The sequence below is a fragment of the Chiloscyllium punctatum genome, chromosome 16 (genome assembly GCF_047496795.1).
Source record: "Chiloscyllium punctatum isolate Juve2018m chromosome 16, sChiPun1.3, whole genome shotgun sequence".
NCBI classification, from domain to species: Eukaryota; Metazoa; Chordata; class Chondrichthyes; order Orectolobiformes; family Hemiscylliidae; genus Chiloscyllium; species Chiloscyllium punctatum.
In genome coordinates this window covers 10,437,092-10,457,827 of record NC_092754.1, presented here as the reverse complement: position 1 = coordinate 10,457,827, position 20,736 = coordinate 10,437,092, and the positions used below count along the sequence as shown (strand labels likewise).

The 20,736-nt window shown below is 42.6% G+C and overlaps 1 protein-coding gene across 3 annotated transcripts in view; it reads right to left on the bottom strand.

The window, feature by feature from the left end:
- ptpn11b (protein tyrosine phosphatase non-receptor type 11b) overlaps positions 1–20,406 on the bottom strand; it is a 134,680-nt gene extending 114,274 nt beyond the window's left edge. For 2 of the 3 annotated variants that reach the window (XM_072586207.1, XM_072586206.1), the window contains exon 1: positions 20,149–20,405. In XM_072586207.1, the coding sequence (XP_072442308.1) occupies positions 20,149–20,162 (14 nt within the window). In that variant the 5' untranslated portion in view covers positions 20,163–20,405. Of the gene's footprint in view, positions 1–20,148 lie in introns of all 3 variants that reach the window. The other variant, XM_072586209.1, reaches the window with a different exon arrangement.
- Positions 20,407–20,736: the final 330 nt, after the last annotated feature.

Here is a 20,736-nt window from a genome sequence, read left to right as displayed (position 1 = left end):
GATTGTTACTTTTAAAAAAAAACTCAGAGGATTTGAGAAGGACAGAGTGGTAGACATGATCTTTATGGACTTCAGTAAGGCATTCGACAAGGTTCCCCATGGGAGACTGGTTAGCAAGGTTAGATCTCATGGAACACAGGGAGAACTAGCTATTTGAATACAGAACTGGCTCGAAGGTAGAAGACAGAGGATGGTGGTTGCTTTTCAAACAGGAGGCCAGTGACCAGTGGAGTGCCACAAGGACTGGTGCTGACTCCACTACTTTTTGTCATTTATAGAAATGATTTGGATGTGAGCTCAAGGGGTATAGTCAGTAAGTTTGCAAGTGACACCAAGATTGATGGGTAATGGACAGCGAAGAAGGTTACCTCGGATTACAATGGGATCTTGGTCAGATGAGCCAATGGGTTGAGGAGTGGCAGGTGGAGTTTAATTCAGATAAATGGGAGGTGCTGCATTTCAGGAAAATACATTTTAAGCAGGAACTCATACACTTAATGGTAAAGTCCTGGGGAGTGTTGAGACCTTGGAGTGCATGCTCATAGCTCATTGAGAGTAGAGTCGCAGGTAGATAGGATAGTGAATGCGGCATTTGGGATGCTTTCCTTTATTGGTCAGAATATTAAGTACAGGAGTTGGGAGCTGAAAATGTGTTGCTGGAAAAGCGCAGCAGGTCAGGCAGCATCCAAGGAGCAGGAGAATCGACGTTTCGGGCATGAGTCCTTCTTCAGGAATGAGGAAAGTGTGTCCAGCAGGCTAAGATAAAAGGTAGGGAGGAGGGACTTGGGGGAGGGGCATTGGGAATGTGATAGGTGGAAGGAGGTTAAGGTGAGGGTGATAGGCCGGAGTCGGGGGGGGGGAAAAGAGATCAGGAAGAAGATTGCAGATTAGAAAGGTGGTGCTGAGTTCGAGGGTTGGGACTGAGACCAGGTTTTGGGGGGGGGGGGGAGGGAATGAGGAAACTGGAGAAATCTGAGTTCATCCCTTGTGGTTGGAGGGTTCCTAGGCGGAAGATGAGGCACTCTTCCTCCAGCTGTCGTGTTGCTATGGTCTGGCAATGGAGGAGTCCAAGGATCTGCATGTCCTTGGTGGAGTAGGAGGGGGAGTTGAAATGTTGAGCCACAGGGTGGTTGGGTTGGTTGGGTGTCCCAGAGGTGTTCTCTGAAACATTCCGCAAGTAGGTGGCCAGTATCCCCAATATAGAGGAGGCCACATCGGGTGCAGTAAATGATGTGTGTGGAGGTGCAGGTGAATTTCTGACGGATATGGAAGGATCCCTTGGGGCCTTGGAAGGAACTGAGGGATGGGGGGGCACAAGTTTTTGCATTTCTTGCGGTTGCAAGGGAAGGTGCTGGGAGTGGAGGTTGGGTTGGTGGGGGGGGGGGGGGGGGGGGGGGTGTGTGGACCTGACGAGGGAGTCACGGAGGGCGTGGTCTTTTCAGAACGCTGATGGGGAGGGGAGGGAAATATATCCCTGGTGGTGGGGTCCGTTTGGAGGTGGCAGAAATGACGATGGATGATATGATGTATGTGGAGGTTGGTGGGGTGGTAAGTGAGGACCAGTGGGGTTCTGTCCTGGTGGCGATTCGAGGGGCGGGGCTCAAGGACGGAGGAGCGGGAAGTGGAGGAGATGCGGTGGACAGCATCATTGACCACACCGGGGGGGAAATTGCAGTCTTTGAAGAAGGCGGCCATCTGGGTTGTTTGGTATTGGAACTGGTCCTCCTGGGAGCAGATGCGGCGGAGACGAAGGAATTGGGAATATGGGATGGCATTTTTACAGGGGGCAGGGTGGGAGGAGGTGTAGTCTAGGTAGCTGTGGGAGTCGGTTGGTTTATAGTAAATGTCCGTGTTGATTCAGTCGCCCGAGATAGAAACTGAGAGGTGTAGGAAGGGGAGGGAGGAGTCTGAGATGGTCCAGGTAAATTTGAGGTCAGGGTGGAAGGTGTTGGTAAAGTGGATGAACTGTTCAACCTCCTTGTGGGAGCACGAGGCAGCGCCGATACAGTCATCGATGTAGCGGAGGAAAAGGTGGGGGGATGGTGCCAGCGTAACTGCGGAAGGTGGACTGTTCCACATGTCCTACGAAGAGCCAGGCATAGCTGGGGCCCATGCGGGTGCCCATGGCTACTCCTTTGGTTTGGAGGAAGTGGGAGGATTGGAAAGAGAAGTTGTTCAGAGTGAGGACCAGTTCAGTCAGTTGGAGGGTGTCAGTGGAAGGGTTTGTGCGGTGGGAAAGGAAGCAGCAGAGGACTTTGAGTCCTTCGTGATGGGGGATGGAGGTGTACAGGGACTGGGTGTCTATGGTGAAGATAAGGCGTTGGGGACCAGGGAAGCGAAAATCATGGAGGAGGTGGAGGGCTTGGGTGGTGTCCCGAACGTAGGTGGGGAGTTCTTGGACTAAAAAGGGGGACAGGACCATGTCGAGGTATGCAGAGAGGAGTTCAGTGGGGCAAGAGCAGGCTGAGACAATGGGTCGGCCGGGGCAGTCAGGTTTGTGGATTTTGGGCAGGAGGTAGAAATGGGCGGTGTGGGATTGTGGGACTATGAGGTTGGAGGCGGTGGATGGGAGATCCCCTGAGGTGATGAGGTTATGGATGGTCTGGGAGATAATGGTTTGGTGGTGGGAGGTGGGGTAATGGTCAAGGGAGCAGTAGGAGGAGGTGTCCGCGAGCTGGCGTTTAGCCTCAGCGGTGTAAAGATCGGTGCGCCAAACTACTACCGCGCCTCCCTTGTCTGCCGGTTTGATAGTGAGGTTGGGGTTGGAACAGAGGGAGTGGAGGGCTGCATGTTCTGAGGGCGAGAGGTTGGAGTGGGTGAGAGGGGTGAGGAGGTTGAGGCGGTTAATGTCGCAGCGACAGTTGGCTATGAAGAGATCGAGGGCAGGTAAGAGGCTAGCACGGGGTGTCCAGGTGGATGGGGTGTGTTGGAGGCGGGAGAAGGGGTCGTCAGAGGGTGGGTGAGAATCCTGGTTGAAGAAGTAGGCGCGGAGGTGAAGGCGGCAGAAGAATTGTTCAATGTCTCGCCGCGTGTTGAACTCGTTAATCCGAGAGCGTAGGGGAATGAAGGTGAGGCCTCTGCTGAGAACTGATCTTTCATCCTCAGAGAGGGGGAGTTCTGGAGGGATGGTGAAAATATGGCAGGGCTGGGAGCTAGGACCTGGTGTGGGGCTGGAGCTAGGAGTGGGAGCGGGGTTAGGTGTGGGAGCAGGAATCGGGGCCGTACATCACCTAGGAACCCTCCAACCACAAGGGATGAACTCCGATTTCTCCAGTTTCCTCATTTCCCCTCCCCCCACCTTGTCTCAGTCCCAACACTCAAACTCAGCACCACCTTCCTAACCTGCAATCTTCTTCCTGACCTCTCCGCCCCCACCCCCACTCCAGCCTATCACCCTCACCTTAACCTCCTTCCACCTATCGCATTTCCAACGCCCCTCCCCCAAGTCCCTCCTCCCTACCTTTTATCTTAACCTGCTTGGCACACTTTCCTCATTCCTGAATAAGGACTTATGCCCGAAATGTCAATTCTCCTGCTCCTTAGATGCTGCCTGACCTGCTGCGCTTTTCCAGCAACACATTTTCAGCTCTGATCTCCAGCATCTGCAGTCCTCACTTTCTCCTACAGGAGTTGGGAGGTCATGTTGCAGCTGTACAAGACAATGGTTAGGCCACTGTTGGAATGTTGCGTGCAATTCTGGTCTCCTTCCTATCGGAAAGATGTTGCAAAACTTGAAAGGGTTCAGAAAAGGTTTAAAAGGATGTTGCCAGGGTTTGAGGATTTGAGCTATAGGGAGAGGTTGAATCTGCTAGTGCTGTTTTCCCTGGAGCATTGGAGGTTGAGTTTGACCTTATAGAGATTTATAAATCATGAGGGACATGGATAAGGTAAATAGACAAGGTCTTTTCCCTGGGGTGGGGGAGTTCAGAACAAGAGGACATAGGTTTAGGGTGAGAGGGAAAAGACATAAAAGAGACCTAAGGGGCAACTTTTTCATGCAGAGGATGGTGAGTGTGTGGAATGGGCTGCTAGAGGAGGTGGTAGAGGCTGGTACATTTGCAACATTTAAAAGGCATCTGGATGGTTATATGAATAGGAAGGGTTTGGAGGGATATGGACTGGGTGCTGACAGGTGGGACTAGGTTGGGTTGGGATATCTGGTCGGCATGGATGAATTGGACTGAAGGGTTTGTTTCCGTGTTGTACATCGCCTTGAATTTATGACTAATCACACGGAAAAAAAATTCTTAAAAAAGGATATGTTACCAAAGTTAGACAAACATCAACAGTATTAGATCACTGTAAAGAATGGTTTCAGGAAGAGGAGGAAATCAGATAACTAAATTAGTCATTAAAAGAAAAATAAATGACTAAAAGAATGTTTCTATTAAATGTTAACAAACTATCTTCCTCAGTTTAAAAAAAATAGTGTCAAAAAGGTTTAGTGTGTGAGAAACATTATAAATATCCTTCTGACTGCGTTGTGTGGTAGAACAGTGACAAAACTTCAAAAGGATTTCACTGGTTGTAAAGTGTTTTGGGACCTCCCGAGGTCATGAAAGGCAATTGTATAAATGTGGTTTTGTTTTCATTCATTCGTTGTCAATTTTTCCAAAAGAATCCCTTTAACTGGTAACTAATTTGTTATTAAACCTTTCTGAACAGCATGTTAAAGGTCAGAATGTGGGTGTAGGTACAAAAGTAGCTATCTGAATTCTACAGCAGACATATATCTTCCATTCATATTCCAACTTGATTTTGTTTCCCCTTTCGAAGCTGCATTACTCCACATTCCTTACTAATAACAAATTATACTGGGCTTTGAAAAGTACGAAACAGCAAATTTCATTTATCCTCAAAATTTAACTAGTTTAGTTTATTTTTCCAGATGATGTGAACGTTCGACATTCTTACCAATTTTATTGCCTCTGAGAACAATCCCCAAACAGATTTTGCTTGGGGCGGTGCTAAATCTCTCATCCCATGTACACACTTCATTTCTTTTTTGGAATTGTAGATTCCTGAATATGGCATAGTTACAACCTTTTGTTTAGAAAAGAAGTTATCAGGAGAAAATAGGCTATACTTCTGTAGATCCACAAGTCCAGTAATGTTCAGTAATTAGCAGAAGAATCTTTGAACGGCTCAACACAGATGCACTAATGGTGTAGGCTGATGCTCAAGTATTAAATCACATTGTAGATTCACTGACTTCAAAAATAATTACATTTTAAAAATCCTAAAGCAGTCAAGTCTGGATAGCCATTGATCCCGAATAAAATATTCAAACTTAGCCAATTGGAGTTAATATTTGGTAATTTTATTCTTATATAAATGATTTTTTTGACCATTCAGTTTCCTTCCTCTATTTCCTCATACCCAAGCACGAGACCCTTTCAAGTCAGGGAAAACCAGTAAAATAGAAAAAGTATAAGGGTGTTGGCTCTCAATTTCAGCAAAACCCACCTAACATTTGTGCTAGCACATTTTCTTTTTATTTCGTCAGGAGTAAGAGTAGGAAAACTAGCAAAGTCATATTTATTTTATGAAATCTATGTTGCAATATTTAAATTGACAGTAGATAAATGCACAAAGCCTTACAGAATATGAGCTGAAGGATGCATAAGCAGAGGAGAAAATAAGTTTGTATGCGTGTTCATAACAGGGTTATATAAATACAGGTAGCTGTGACAATGTGTATACTTAAAATTAATATGTAGTTTGTTCATTGTAATGCAAGGTATTTAAAGCACAGAAACAGATCAAATCCAATGTGTCACTTATTCCTTACTGACTAACCCAAATGAATCACAATCAAATTCTCAAATTAAACTAGAAAACTGATGTGAAAACCTAACATTTTGCTAAAGTGTCATAGATTGATAACAACAATTTTGTAATAATACTGAAGCTTTTACAGTTAAAAAAAATTCTTTTTAATAAAAAAGGTCCAATAATTTTAGTAGGAAGTTCTGAGGGAATTAGACACTAATTCTGTCCTATCAGTCACAGGTTGGGTGCAAATGCAGATGGGTGGCGTTGTGTAGGGCAGGTCCTACCACTATCCCTACATGGTAGGGATAGGGAACACTGCAGCTACAAAATGCAATTCCTCAGCTGTAGTCAACAACATGATAGTTCAAGCATCCTTACCCTCATATGATATTATCTGCAATCAAGGAGTCGGTTGCTTCAAAAGAGAAGAAAAATGCTTGGCTACTACAACAACTTTCATATTAGGATGTTCGAAGAGACTAGGAGAAAGTGAGGACTGCAGATGCTGGAGATCAGACTCTAGTGTATGGTGCTGGAAAAGCACAGCAGGTCAGGCAGCATCAGAGGAGCAGGAGAATCAACATTTCGGGCAATAAGCTCTTGATCAGGAATGAGGCTTGTGGGTCAGGGTCTGAGAGACAAATGGATTGGGGGAGGGGGGAGGTTCGGGAAAAAAAGATAGCCAAGAATGCGATAGATAGATGAAGGTGGGGAAGATGATGATAGGTCTGAGACGAGGGTGGAGCAGATGGATGGGAAAGGTGATGGATAGGTCAAGAGGGCAGTGCCAATTTGGAGGCTTGGGGCTGGGATACTGTGGGGGGTGGGGGGGGGGGGGGGGGGGTGGAAAAAAGAGGGGGAATGAGAAAGCTGGCGAAATTCACATTAACCCCATGTGGTTGCAGGGTCGGAAAAAAGTGGAAGATAAGGCATTCTTCCTCTAGGCATTGGGTTTGGCAATGGAGGCAGCCTAGGAATTGCATGTCCTTGGCAGAGTGGGAGGGGCAACTCAAGTGTTCAGCCATGGGGCAGTAGGGTTTGTGCGGGTGTCTGAAACAATCCACAAGTTGGTATCCAGTCTCCCCGATGTAAAGGAGAGCACATCGGGTGCAATGGATACAGTAGATGACACTAGTGAAGGTACAGATACATTTCTGTCAGATGTAGAAGGATCCTTTGGGCCCTTGAACGGAGGTGAGAGCAGAGGTGTGGGGTGCAGGTTTTGCACTTCCTGAGATGGCATTGGAAGGTGCTGGGATGCGGGTGTGGGCTGGTGGAGGCGCATGGATCTGACAAGGGAGTCAGAGGGCGAATGGTCTTTCTGTAATGCTGATTGAGATGTGTGTGCATGCATGTATAGGAGTGTGTGCGTGTCCATCATGGTTGGGTCTGTTTGTAGGTGGCGGAAGTTGCAGAGGATAATGTGGTGAATATGGAGGTTGGTGGGGTGGAAGGTGAGGACCAGCGGTTCTGTCCTTGTTGTTTTGGGAGGGGTGGGGTTTAAGGCAGAGGTGCAGGAAGTGGAAATGTGCTGGAGAGCATAGTCAACCACATGGGAGGGGAAATTGCAATCTGAAGAAGGAAGCCATCTGGGGTTTTCTAAGGTGGAATTGGTCATCCTGAGTACCAATGCTACGAAGGCGTAGGAATTGGGAATAAAGGATGGCATTCTTACAGGAGGTCGAGTGGGAGGAGTTGTAGCCTAGGTAGCCATGGGAGTTGGTGGGTTTGTAGTAGATGTCCGTGGTTAGTCAGTCGCTGGAGGTAGAGAAGTCCAGGAAGGGGAGGACGGTGTCCAACATGGTCTAGGTGGATTTGATGTCAGGTGAAAGGTGCAAGTGAAGTTGAGGAACTGTTCAACATACTCATGGGAGCATGAGGTAATGCCAATACAGTCACTGATGTTGTGGAGGAAAAGGTGGGGGTTGGTGCCGGTGTAGCTGTGGTAGATGGACTGTTCCATGTACCCAAAGAGTCAGGCATAGCTGGGGCCTATGTGGGTGCCCATGGCTACTACTTTGGTTTGAAGGGAGTGGGAGGATTGGAGAGAGAAGCTATAGAGGGCGAGGACCAGTTCAACCAGGCAGATGAGGGTGTCAGTGTAAGCGTGCTCGTTAGGATGGTGAGAGAAGAAGAAACGGAGGGCTTGGAGGCCTTAGTCAAAGTGGATAGATGTGTACAGGGACTGGATGTCCATGGTGAAGATAAAGCGTGGTGGGTCAGGGAAATGAAAGTCTTGGTGGTGGTTAAGGGCATCCCGAACATGCGTGGGGAGTTCCTGGACTAAGGGGGACAGGACGATGTCAAGGTATGCGGAGTTGAGTTCAGTGGGACACAATGGGTTGATTGACAGCTACATAGTGAATGTATATTTATAAAACGGCAGGATATGTAAAATGTAGTACTACCTATGTGCCCTTGGTAGGTTTTTTTGCTGCTTTTCCCTCCCACTACATTTAAGCACTGTTCTAATGTCTATAAATGGAGTAGGGAGGAGAACCAGCCTCTAGCCGACCTGGAAAACTCAGGGCCCAGGTCTTAGAGAATGCCTCTCTCAGTTGCAGGCTTACCCTCCTCAGCAGGCATTGGCAGGACAGGTACAGAGTAGGTGGACAGACAGAGCAACTTCAGGGAGTACCCTGAGAACATATCTTGAGGCATTGTGTTTGGCCCTTCCTTCCTTTGGGTGCCTGCTGACACCAACTTTTCTTCAAAAGAAACAGGACACCTAGGATGGAGGTCAAGATCCCTCATCCTCCTCTCACCTTGTCACAGATGCAGAACGCCAATAACTAAAAAGTGATGGAATGCAAGTTCATGCATATTTCCAGTGGACACAGAGTGCGCTGAACATGGGTTTCCTCGTATTTGCTGACTTGTTCATGGACGCAGCTGCACGTATGCATCTTGGAAACCACATTGTGCTGATAAATGTTGATGGACTTCATCCTTGATCCTATTTACTGACTGCTTTTGACAAACCTATCCGATATTCCTTTGCATCTCAGTGCATTTTGACCAAGTCAGTAATGGCAGAAACCATGGGACCATCTTCTGCCTGAGGAGCTGCTGGTGCCTGGTCTCCAGCAGTGCTGAACACTCGAGTCCAGGGGCATTTCTTCCCTGACAAGCCGCAGAGATGTTTCAGTCATGTGCTCACCAGATTTTCTTGATTAAAGTCGGTAGCACAGACAATCCAATGAGGTTAAAGTGTGACATGCTGAAGGATGCAGATAAAAGCCTTGCTGGTGTGTCCTCTTAGCGTTGCATAGCTTTGTCCTTGGAGGTGGAGATTGCCTACTCTTAGCTCAGTCATCCACAAAGTCCCACTAATACTTACATAAGCAGAAAGGTAGTAAATGGTGGAAAAGGGCTAAACGCTTGTTCAGGATAAGGATTAAATTATCTAGCATTGGCTTGTAAGGTGCAGCAGCACAACATAATGAAACTCACTTGCTTTGTGGCCTTTTGGCTGTTTGCGTCCTCACATGAGTAGTCCTGCTCTTTGCATGACTCACATGGAGTCTAATACCTGCCATCCCATTGCCAGTCTTGAAATCTCAGCCTGGTTAGGAGATGATTTTTGCCTGCAATTACACAATGGGAGGGATGGAATGCAATGGAAGTGATGTTAGTGGTGAGGCGAGGCCAAGAGGGGTGGGAGGAGTCTGCAGTGAGAGAGTAGGAAATACAGAGATCAGATAAAATTAGCATCTTGGGAGGATGACGTGGGTGAGTGCAGTTGAATGGAGTATGAGCCTCAGTATGCAGTGGCAGGATTAGAGGGAGTAATGGTGAGACTGGGAATGTGACATAATACAGCCGCAAATGGTGGCACTTACCGTTGGGAGTGTAACCTTCCTTTGGCATTGCTGGGTGTTTCTTTTAACATGAGACACCATACTAGCCCAGGCAGCTATTTCTGTCCAAGCTAGCTGTGTCTGGTGGCATGGTTTCCTTTGGTGACCTGGAGGAGATTACACTGCTCTTCTCTCAAATCGTCCTGTCTGGTCTGCACCTCCAAGTCTGGGAAACCGTGTGCCAGCTTCCTTTCTTGGGTTATTTGCTTAGTTACAATTGTAGGACAGCATAGTGAGAAACAGCAAGGAAGGAAGAGATCATTTTCTTTACAAGGGAAAGAGGGTGCTCCATAAATTTGAAACAACAGCAAAGGACTGTCAAAAATTAAAGTCAACAACTCATTATTAAAAGTCACACAACACTAGGTTATAGTCCACTAGGTTTATTCGGAAGCACTAGCTTTCAGAGCTCTGCTCCTTCATCAGATGGTTTTGAAGCAGGACTATAAGACACAGAATTTGTAGCAAAAGATTACAGTGATACAATGATATATTGAACAGACCTAGCTTGTCAAGTCGATGTAAATCCCAGAACCTCTTTTCAGTCACATTCTCAAGATAATTTAAGGTTTTATAACAAAAGGTGACATTGTAGCTCAGATAAATGCCTTAAAAAGATGTGAAAATCAACTAGGAGAAAGAGAGAATTGCAGATGCTGGAGATCAGAGTCAAGAGGGTGGTGCCAGCAAAGCACAGCAGGTCAGGCAGTATCCGACGAGCAGAAGTTTCGGGCAAGAGCCCTTCATCAAGAATGAGGGTTGTGAGCAGAGGGATAGAGATAGAAATGGGAGGGGTGGGGCGGGGGGGGGGGGGGGAAATAGCTGAGTGCATGATAGGTAGATGGAGGTGGGGGTAATGGTGATAGGCTGGAGAGGAAAGTGGATCGGATAGGTATCAATATGGACTTCACTGGTTTCGTCATTTCACCTCCCGCTACCTTATCCCAGATCCAACCTTCCAACTTGGCACCACACTCACGACCTGTCCATCTTCCTTCCCACCTATCCGATCCCCCCTCCTATCCAATTTATCACCATTACCCCCACTTCCATCTACCTCCCCCCCAGGACCCACCTCCTCCCATTTATCTCTCTACGCCCTTGGCTCAAAAGTCTAATTCCTGATGAAGGGCTTTTGCCCGAAATGTCGATTCTCCAGCTCCTCGGATGCTGCCTGACCTGCTGTGCTTTTCCAGCATCACACTCTCGATTTAAAAAGGTGCGAGTCAAACCAATCTGACTCACATCTTTTGAAGCATTGTCTGAGCTGAGATGTCACCTTTTGTTATAAAACCTTAAATTATCTTGAGAACGTGACTTAAAAGAAGTTCTGGGATTTATATATTAAAGAACCGAAACCAGCAAATCCATTCTAAAAGATGAAAAGGCTTGACAAACTAGGTTTGTTCAATATATTATTGTATGACTGTAATCCTTTGCTACAAATTCTGTGTCTTATTGTCCAGCTTCACAACCACCTGATGAAGGAGCAGAGCTCCGAAAGCTAGTGCTTCCAAATAAACCTATTGGATGTTAACCTGGTGTTGTGTGATTCTAAACTTTGTCCACCGCATTTCAACACCAGCTCCTCCAAATCACAACTCATTTGTAACCGGTACACTGTATTTCAATAAGTATTACTGTCTGATTCACTTGTACCTAAAGTAGAAATTATATTTCTCAAGTTTTAGACTGCAAAGTATTATTAGGTCAACTTTAGAATGAAGATTACTATAACAGGATTTATCTCAAAATACAAATAATCAATAAATTTACTTTCAATGATTTAAAGGAGACAATCGCCACTTTATTTAAAATGTCTTTAAATAGATGCAGCTTAGGATGCTGTTGTGATTGTAATGTTACAATGATTTTGATTTACATGAGATCAAAAGAGCAGTATACAGGTATTTGCAAGGAATTTAACAAGTGCAGTCACACCAGTGTTGACTTGAAGTACTGCTTTGTCAGTACAGTAGTAAGATGGTAAAGAAACAAATCTGAAATGATCAAACTAATGCTTTGAATGCATTATGCTGAAGACAATTAAAATATTGGCTTGGATCATGAAATTTAGCATGCTGATCTTGAAGGAAATTGATGACTAGGATCTAGCAGACTCTGTGGCAGAGGCAGTCTTTCGCTTTGGTAGATTAGGACACTTTCAGATGTACAGCAGCAAACAAGTTAAGCAGCCAGTCACACTGAAGTATTCTCACCACAGCCAACCAGGAAGTTAAAAACACGGCATTTCTTTACCACTTCAGATATGGAGATAATTATTAATTTTCCTTTCAGCGGTGATCAACCTGGTCTCAGGAGGAAATCAGTTACCAAAAAGCACTTAAAGAGGGTATGTTCCTCCATTTTTAAGTGCTTTTCTTCTAAACATATTTTGGCTGAGTTTCTCTGACCTCAGGAAACCTGGTAGAGGAAGAACAGATATATTGCGGACTTACTCCAAGCCCTACAAACATACCTGCTTGTACAAAACACACACATACACACCTGAACAAGACCATAATATATCCCCTTTGCCTCCTTTGTTGTAGACAAATTCACCAAACCCACACTGTCAGTTAGACTGACTGTCTGGCTGGGAATCTACAAAAAAATTAATATATTCTGTAGTTAATTTATGCAGGGTGCCCAGGAAACCTGTTACTTTACCCAGCCAGAACTCTATCTCCCCACTCAGTTTCCAACCTCCCTAAAAATATTGGGGTTATTATTTTAGCCTCAGCTTTAGGATGCCACTAGCAGCAGGACTGAATATTGAAGCATATTATCAAACTAAAGAAATAACAACTATAGTTATAACCAAACATTAATACTTTTGAACAAATTTTTATGAACTATATATCAGAAAGGTAATTATGAAAGAAAGAAACATGTAAATATATTTTACTAATTGCATTAATATATTGTATGTTTAATGCTTTAATGTGAAATAATTTATATTACTGTGTAGATTTTCTTTTCCTGTGGCATTAATTCATTTTGACAGTAACCCCACATTAAAGCTGCTTTCAGGGAGCTCTTGGGAGTAATTCCAAACAGGCATCAATGAAGCTCTTCCCTCAACTATAGTTGCACCAAAAGAATTGGAAAGGACATAGACATCATAAAAAAAAGTTTGGAAAACTTTTTCTAACATTCTAACAGTGTGGCCTTTAATATAATTTGCAAGAATTTAGTTTGTTTGCATAGAACATAAACAAAGTGATTATAAACTAAATTGAAATATCTATACAAAAGGTACACCAGAAAACTTTGTTTTGAGTCAGACTTAAAATTATACCATGAGAGAATGTTAACCACAAATTTTAAAAAAAACTGAGTCTTAGCAAATCTTGTAGTGTCCATGGTGACAAAGACTGAGTTAATGTCAAGTCCAGTACAACAACTCCTCATGCCACCCACAATTACAGATATCTTGGAGACATAAAACTTTCTTGAACAGCTGTTAGTGCTATGCCCTATCACATGCACACTCAACCTCTCTTTCTTCCTCCTCCCCCCCCAATATCTACACCATCTCAATCCTCTCAAACCTGACTTGGTCATCAGTTTTGTTTCATTCCATCTAGGACAACAGTAGCTCCATACAGTTTGTATTATCCAAATAAGCATTCAGTCCACGTAAATACAAAATAATTGACAGTTTTCTCATTGTTGAAGCCACTTTTCACAAAGTCAATGAATCACTTTCTGCTATAAATTGCAGAAATCCCAATTTAAAATGTGGAGAATATCATTAATGATTCCAGTGGCATGATGCTTACCATATGTTGTCTATACATCTTCTGTAAAAATGCAGACAAAAGTTTCATAGAAGAAAAATATTAATTTTAAAAATAACGGTTGTAAGGCCTATAGGATAACGGTTGGGTTGGCAGGCAGTGGGGGAAATTAAGTTATCCCCATTTCAAAAAAAGGACATGCTAAATCAAAAATTAATGCATCTGTAGACAGTTTCTGCTAACATTTTATAATTCAAAACATAATAGCCATTCAGACTTTGAACCTGTTTCAACATTCACTTAGATCATAGCTGATTTGTATCAAATCCATTTATGTACTTTGGTTCCATATCCCATTACATTCTGACCTAACAGAACTAAATCAATTTCAGTTTAGAACTTTTCAACTGATACAGCTTTAACAGCTTTTGGGATTACTCCTCACATAAAGGACGGACTTTGACACTGCCTTTGAGGAAGCCTAACTTACCATCTTAGTCTTGATTGTATCACTAAAGGAAATGGTTTTGTTGCATCCAACCTATCAATCCTTTAAATTATCTTAAATATTCTATAATCAAGTGGATTCAAGTCTAGTCTATTCAAATTTATCTTTCTAAGTTAACCCTTAAATTTCACTGCTGAATCTATGACGCACCATTACCAATGGCAATGTATTCTTCCCAATGTCGACTGTATAACTTCCATCACGCTTATTACAACCCCTCAGAGAGGTATGTTCATTTTGCAATTATTTATTAGTTGAAGTATGTGGACACCTAGATTTCTTGGCCGCTCTATTATTCCTAGCATTTTGACTATTACAGTTTTTTTGGCCAACAGTACGATTCTCACTTCTCCACACTGGACCACAAATGGCACAGATTTGGCCAGTCGTTTTAAATTAACTAATGTTCCTTTGCAACTTCCTATTCCTGTCTATAGTACTTGCTGCGCCACCTGGGTATTTTCAGCAAACAGTGATCGCGTTCTCTTGAATTCTATCGAGATCACTGATCTCTTAAAAACCAATGCACCGGTACAGACCGCCACTCGTCACAACTTGTCAAGTGTAATACGCAGATATGATCACTGTTCTGACTCCCATTTCCATAATCACATCATTTTCACTTTTACTAATAACCTGTCATGTAGAATTGTCATCAAACACTTTCTGGCAAGTCAAAAAAACTTGTACATTTTAAAAAGAATGAGACTTGTTTAATGATCTATTTTGTTTAATATTTCAACTGAAAAATTACTGCAAGTCCCGAAGAAACAAGTACAAAAGGAAATATCATTAAACTTTGCAAGGCAAACTGGCGACACAAAAATTAGCTGTGCATGCAAATACCCAAATGGTTTAAGAAAGAAAGGAACTAGAAAACACCAAATTTATTTCCAATTCCTGAACCCTACCAATGCTATTTCAAAGCCAGTCTCCTGCACATTGTATCAGTTTCATACCTTTGATTTTCCTTCACTATTGAAAATTAAATCCTTACGTTTGTTCATACACAATCTCAAGCAAATGCAAAACAATACAATATTTAACATTTCGGAAACAATATGGTTTAGCATCCTTTCAATAATTAAAATTAGTCCGTTAGGACTATCTGGTTCATTTTTGCACAAAAATAATTCTAGTTTCCCTCTGAGCATGTTAAAAAGGAAATGATTAACATCCCAAAACTATCAGAAGCCTTTATCCTTAAAACTTTGCAGAATTCGGTTATTAGAATTGATTTTGGATCTTGCACAAAGTTTAATGCTTGCCTGAAAACAGTTTCAGTCTTGGGATATGTAAACATCTGTTCAAGGTTGTTTTAGCCAGTAAATTTACTGGAACAAGGAGGATTAATAGAAGATTGATAAGGTTGTTCCAAATGGTGAGGGATTTTGACAAGTTAAAGAGGGAAATATTAATTCCACTAATGGACTGGGCTTTTGGCTATGCCCTTTACTGTTCATTGAATTACAGAAATTATAACATGGAAACAGGCCAATAGTCCATGCTGGCACTTTCACTCTGCATTAGTAGTATACCTAATTTTATGCGCCATGGCCATGTGTCTTGTTTTACATCCACTAGAAAGAAATGTATTCCTTTATAATTTTAAGTACCTCAGTCATGCTATAATTTCTCAACTAATACAGTCCAATTTCACTTTCAAAAACCTTTCTTTGTATTTCTTTATACCATGCAGAATCCAAATGAATACGTGCTGTATCTTGCTATTACCTCAATCGATGCTATTTTTAAACCTGGTCTTTGTCTGTGAGCCCAGTCTACCTTAGCAGAAACAACTGCTATTTAGCTTCCAGGCTTTTGGTTAGACCTGGTGTGCCACCATTCTCAATAGGATGGTGGCAGTCACTTGGCTGCCATTCATATTATTTAGAGGGAAGTCAGACCATCTGCATCAACAACCTGCAACTCTTTCTGACCTTGGGACCAATGCATAAATATTAATACCTGGTCATTGGGTCAATTCCACATGTACACTGACAAAGCCAAGATTTGTCTCTCTGCTCCTAATCTCTCGATTCATCCTGCACCTCAGCGATATCAGACAACCTGACTGATATCCAACCCTGACAGCCACAAATGTTTCTTCAGTTAAACACTGGGAAACCCAGTGATATCATCGCCCCTTACAATAAATGCCATACTCTTCCCACCTATTTGACTGCACTTTTTCCTTGCACTCCCATTTTCTCATGGTCAAGTAAATGGTTTGTAAACTCAGTCTTATATGACCTTGACAGGAGTTTCCAAACTCTCCATCTCAAAGACTGCTTACCTTCACCACTTAGCATTGCTCAATACCATTCTTGTACTTGCATTGGTACAACTGGTGCTGAAAAGTTTCTTCCATGCCATCTTTCACATCCAGACTCAATTACAATACACACCATCAATGCCAATCATGCTCATCAAGGGCAGCCTCATAAATCTAATAGCGATTATGAAATCCCCAGGAGTTATTTACAATGTTTTACAACAGAACTATTTGGAGTAATGCTGTTGATTCTTCAATGAATTTGAACCTTGTTAGTCCCTGTATTTACTTATTTGAGTGTGCAAGGAATTAATAGGATGCAAACCCCTTTAATTACTTTATTTGTGAAAATGATCCTTTGTTTTGGTAATTGGAGTCCAGCTAAGAATGAACATGGGGTTCCTTCATGAAACATATCAAACTAGAGCTGCACGGGGACAGAGAGAAATGCCTGATTAGAGTCACTATATAAAAAATCTAGTTAAAATGGAAGTCAAGTCTCAATGACTTCATCAACATCTGATTTGCATACTTAATAATATAAAACACCACAAGTCTCTGGTATATGTCCTTCGTAAAGCATAGGCTACAGAAATGCTCAGGAATGAAAACACGTAATTTTAACCCCCATCTACCCAGATTCTGCAATAGGAGCCTGGCTAAAAGTCAATACTAGAGCTCTTGTGATGCACTGACAGTATTCTAATCTCTGCCAGAAGGCCTAGGTTATGGCTGTTTATCATAACATTCTTGATGTGGAGGTGTCAGTGTTGGAATGGGGTGGACAAATGTTAAAAATCACACAACACCAGGTTGCTCCTTCGTCAGTTAGCTAGTGGAGCAGAATCATAGGACTCAGAATTTATAGCAAAACATCATAGTGCCATACACCTGATGCAATATATTGATCAAACCTAAATTGCTGTCATCTTTTAGAATGGGTTGCAGGTTTTGATTCATTAATATGTAAATCCAAGAACTTCTTTCAAGTCACATTCCCAAGATAACTGAAGGTTTTATAACAAAAAAAAGGTGACATCTCAATTCGGACAATGCCTGGACTGGTTGATTAAAAATGTCAAAAAAAAAATCACTATGATATTTACTTGAATTGTCATAAGTAATAATTGAAACTTGCATTTTCATAGCAAGGCTCAAGCAAGCAGTCAGTAGTAATGAGGAAAGGTTCACAAAATAATTTTTAGAGTAGCTGGTAAAATTTATTCAGTAGTTTGGAGGGATCTGAAGTGGGCCATAAAGTCAACTGCTTGCAAAAGTGGCATGTACTGCTGCTATGTAGTGGTTTTAAATGAGGACAAAATTTTGTCTACGAGCCATCAGTCTTCTCTCAGGATTTTCAAGTGATACAACTATGTGGATTACTGCACAATAAAATCATCATAGATAGTCCCTGGATAATCATTAATCCCCACAGTATTCTATTATTGTGGTCAAAAAACACTCAAATGTACATGAACTACATTTCCTTTCTGTTCATAACTGTATTCTGGTTGATGTGCGGCAACATGAAGATCCCTTTATAATGCACTGAGCTAGTAAACCTGCCAACAAAAGGTCTGAACCATCTGTAGTTATAACATTTCTAATGAAAAAGTCATCAAAGTATTTCCCCAAAAAGCATGCTAGTGACTTGCTTTACACAGTTAGCGACAGCCGACTCCTTATCCAATAAATGTGCCTCGGAATAACCTTAAAATTAGCACAGAAGCTTTGTGTCATTGGTAATTTCAGAGTTTTGTGAAGAATTGTCCAACTCCTTTAGCAACTAAGTCAACCCACAACAAACAGTTACATTGGGTGACTGATTTCCACAGTGAGGCTGAGGTAGTAAATCCTGGGCTCCTCCAAGATAACCAAGACTGGTGCAGTCGAGAAAGATTAGTGGAAATATTGTCCTATGATTTAAATGCAAACTTTATTACCTCACAGTTAGGATTCACTTCCTCACCTTCATTTAAATCTTACAGAGAGAAATTTTGATCTTCATCAAGAATTGAAATTATTTCCAAAGACGACAAAATAAAGAGGAGATAACTTAGCTGGGCATCAGGAACTGATCAAAGTGCTTGAATATATTGTGGAAACAGATGTACAGCATGGAACCAGACCCTTCGGTCCAACTTATCCATGTCGACTAGATATCCCAAATTAATCTAGTCCCATTTGCCAGCACTTAGCCCCTATACCTGTAAACTCTTCCTATTCATATACTCATCCAGATGCCTTTTAAATGTTGTAATTATACCAGCCTTCACCACTTCCTCTGGCAGCTTGTTCCATACACACACCATTCTCTGCATGCATGTGTTGCCCCTTAGGTCCCTTTTAAATCTTTCCCCTCACACCCTAAAACTATGCCCTCTAGTTCTGGACTCCCCCATTCCAGGGAAAATACATTGTCTATTTACTCTATCCATGCCTCTCTGATTTTACAAACTTCTATGTGGTCACCCCTCAGCCTCCAGCACTCCAGGGAAAATAGCCCCAACCTTCTCCCTATAGCTCAAACCCTCCAACACTGCAATATTCTTGGAAGGGTTCAGAAAAGATTTACAAATTTCACAACAACCTTCCTATAGGAAGCAGAGCAGAATTGCACACAATTTTCCAAAAGTTGTCTAATGTCCTGTACAGCCACAACATGACCTCCCAACTCCTATATTCAATGCTTGAATAGAGCAATTTCATCTGAAATACTTGTTAACATACTTATATTAGTACATTTCATAATAAGCATTCACAATTATACATTTGCTGAAAACTCTTTCAACATTACTGAATATGCTGTTGAATTGTAACTATTTGAACTTATTTTTTAAAAATGTCACAAACAGAAATAACTGTAAAACCAAGTAAATATCATATATATTTTTATTTCCTCCCTAAAAGTTTGTGCTTTATCAAATCAATCACTTAAGGAATTGATAAAATACTATAAAACATGGAGATACAGCATAATAAAACCTGGAAAAAGTACAAACATCAACTTGTCAAAAATTTACAACATGCTAATACCATCTGGAGTATTCATTGCTTTCTAGTGTATATGTTCTTTCTGCCAGTGATTTAATTTCCTCTGATGAATCTTTTATTTCAACAGGCTACATGGTTATTCTGCATTATCTTCATGTTGACAAAAAGGACCAGGAGTGGAAGATGATTTTAAAAAGTATCGTAGTTGAATCATCAAGCCTGCTCAATTCTCTGCATGCCAAGTTAAATTCAATGCAAATGAATAAAGGTAAAGTAAAGAGACCCTTATCTACAACTGTGGAGAATTCTAAGCAAGGAATGTTCCTGTAATATGTTTATAAATACATAAATTTGATTAAATCCATAAGAGAAACTTATAGTCTTGCAACCTTTAAAGAACAAGAAATCCAGTTTTGCATTGGTACTTACCTTAGAAAACAACCAAGTATCTAACTGCTTTCACAATTATTATTCTTCTGTAATTATCCAGGGTGCATCCTCAAGTAAAACATCCAATTTATTCAAATAGTTATATTTTAAATTGCAAAATGCAATTTTTCACCATTATTCAAACACTTTGTGACACGTCCGTAACATAAAAGGTAAGAAAAACTATTAGCAAGTTGATGAAAGTCAAACTTTTGTTTAAAAACTAGTCGATGAACAGTGAAGTTGTATTAAAATCTTATATCGTAAACTTCAAGAGGTAAGCGAAACTGGACTTAATGGGAATTCTGAAATAAACAAAATACGCAGAGGACAGTTATATTTAAAGCCTGTCCATATCAAGTAATAATCTAATCATATGTATTTTCCATCTTCATTAACCCAAGGGCCTGCAAGATTGAACCGTACTATAGTTGCGACTTATTCCAGTGCCATGGATTTAGAGACGGCTCCCAACTAGAACTTTACAGGGAAAATATATATATATATAACTCGTGTGTTCAGCAACGAGTGAAACACAGTTTATTAAGTGGTGGCGTGTCTTACCTCCGGGATGTCATGGCTGTTAAGAGAAGCTGGATGGATCCAGAGCCTGAGAGACCTCTGAGTGAGTGAGTGACCGGGAGACAGCGGCTACCGGCTTAAAGAGTACACCAGCCTCTGGGACCTGTCCGATGATGGACACCTACCGTCCCCAATCCACAGCGAGTAGTCCGGCCCCGACCGGCCCCGCCCACTCATGCGGTAGCCAATCGACAGCGCGCAGGTGCGTTAATTGACAGCCGTCTGGCCAACAGTGAGCCGGAGGTGTACCCACGCGGGGCACCGCCTACCAGCCGCAACACCCATTCGTCGGCGCGGTAGCACCTTGATTGACGGCCAGCCCGCCAGCTGAGCGCCGGTAGATCCGCCCACTCGGGGTCCCGCCCACCACTGTCCCACCCACTTGGTGCGGCGGGGGGGCCAATCGACGGCGGGCACACTGGATGATTGACAGCCTCCCCAAAACACCGGTCAGTTGTGTTGAGGAGCCGAGCTGACCGTTTAACGGTCACAGCGCCGCCTTCGCTCCGCGTGCGCGCTATAGGCTGACAGCTCTCACTTACCCCACGTGCGCGCGCTGTGTAACGACGA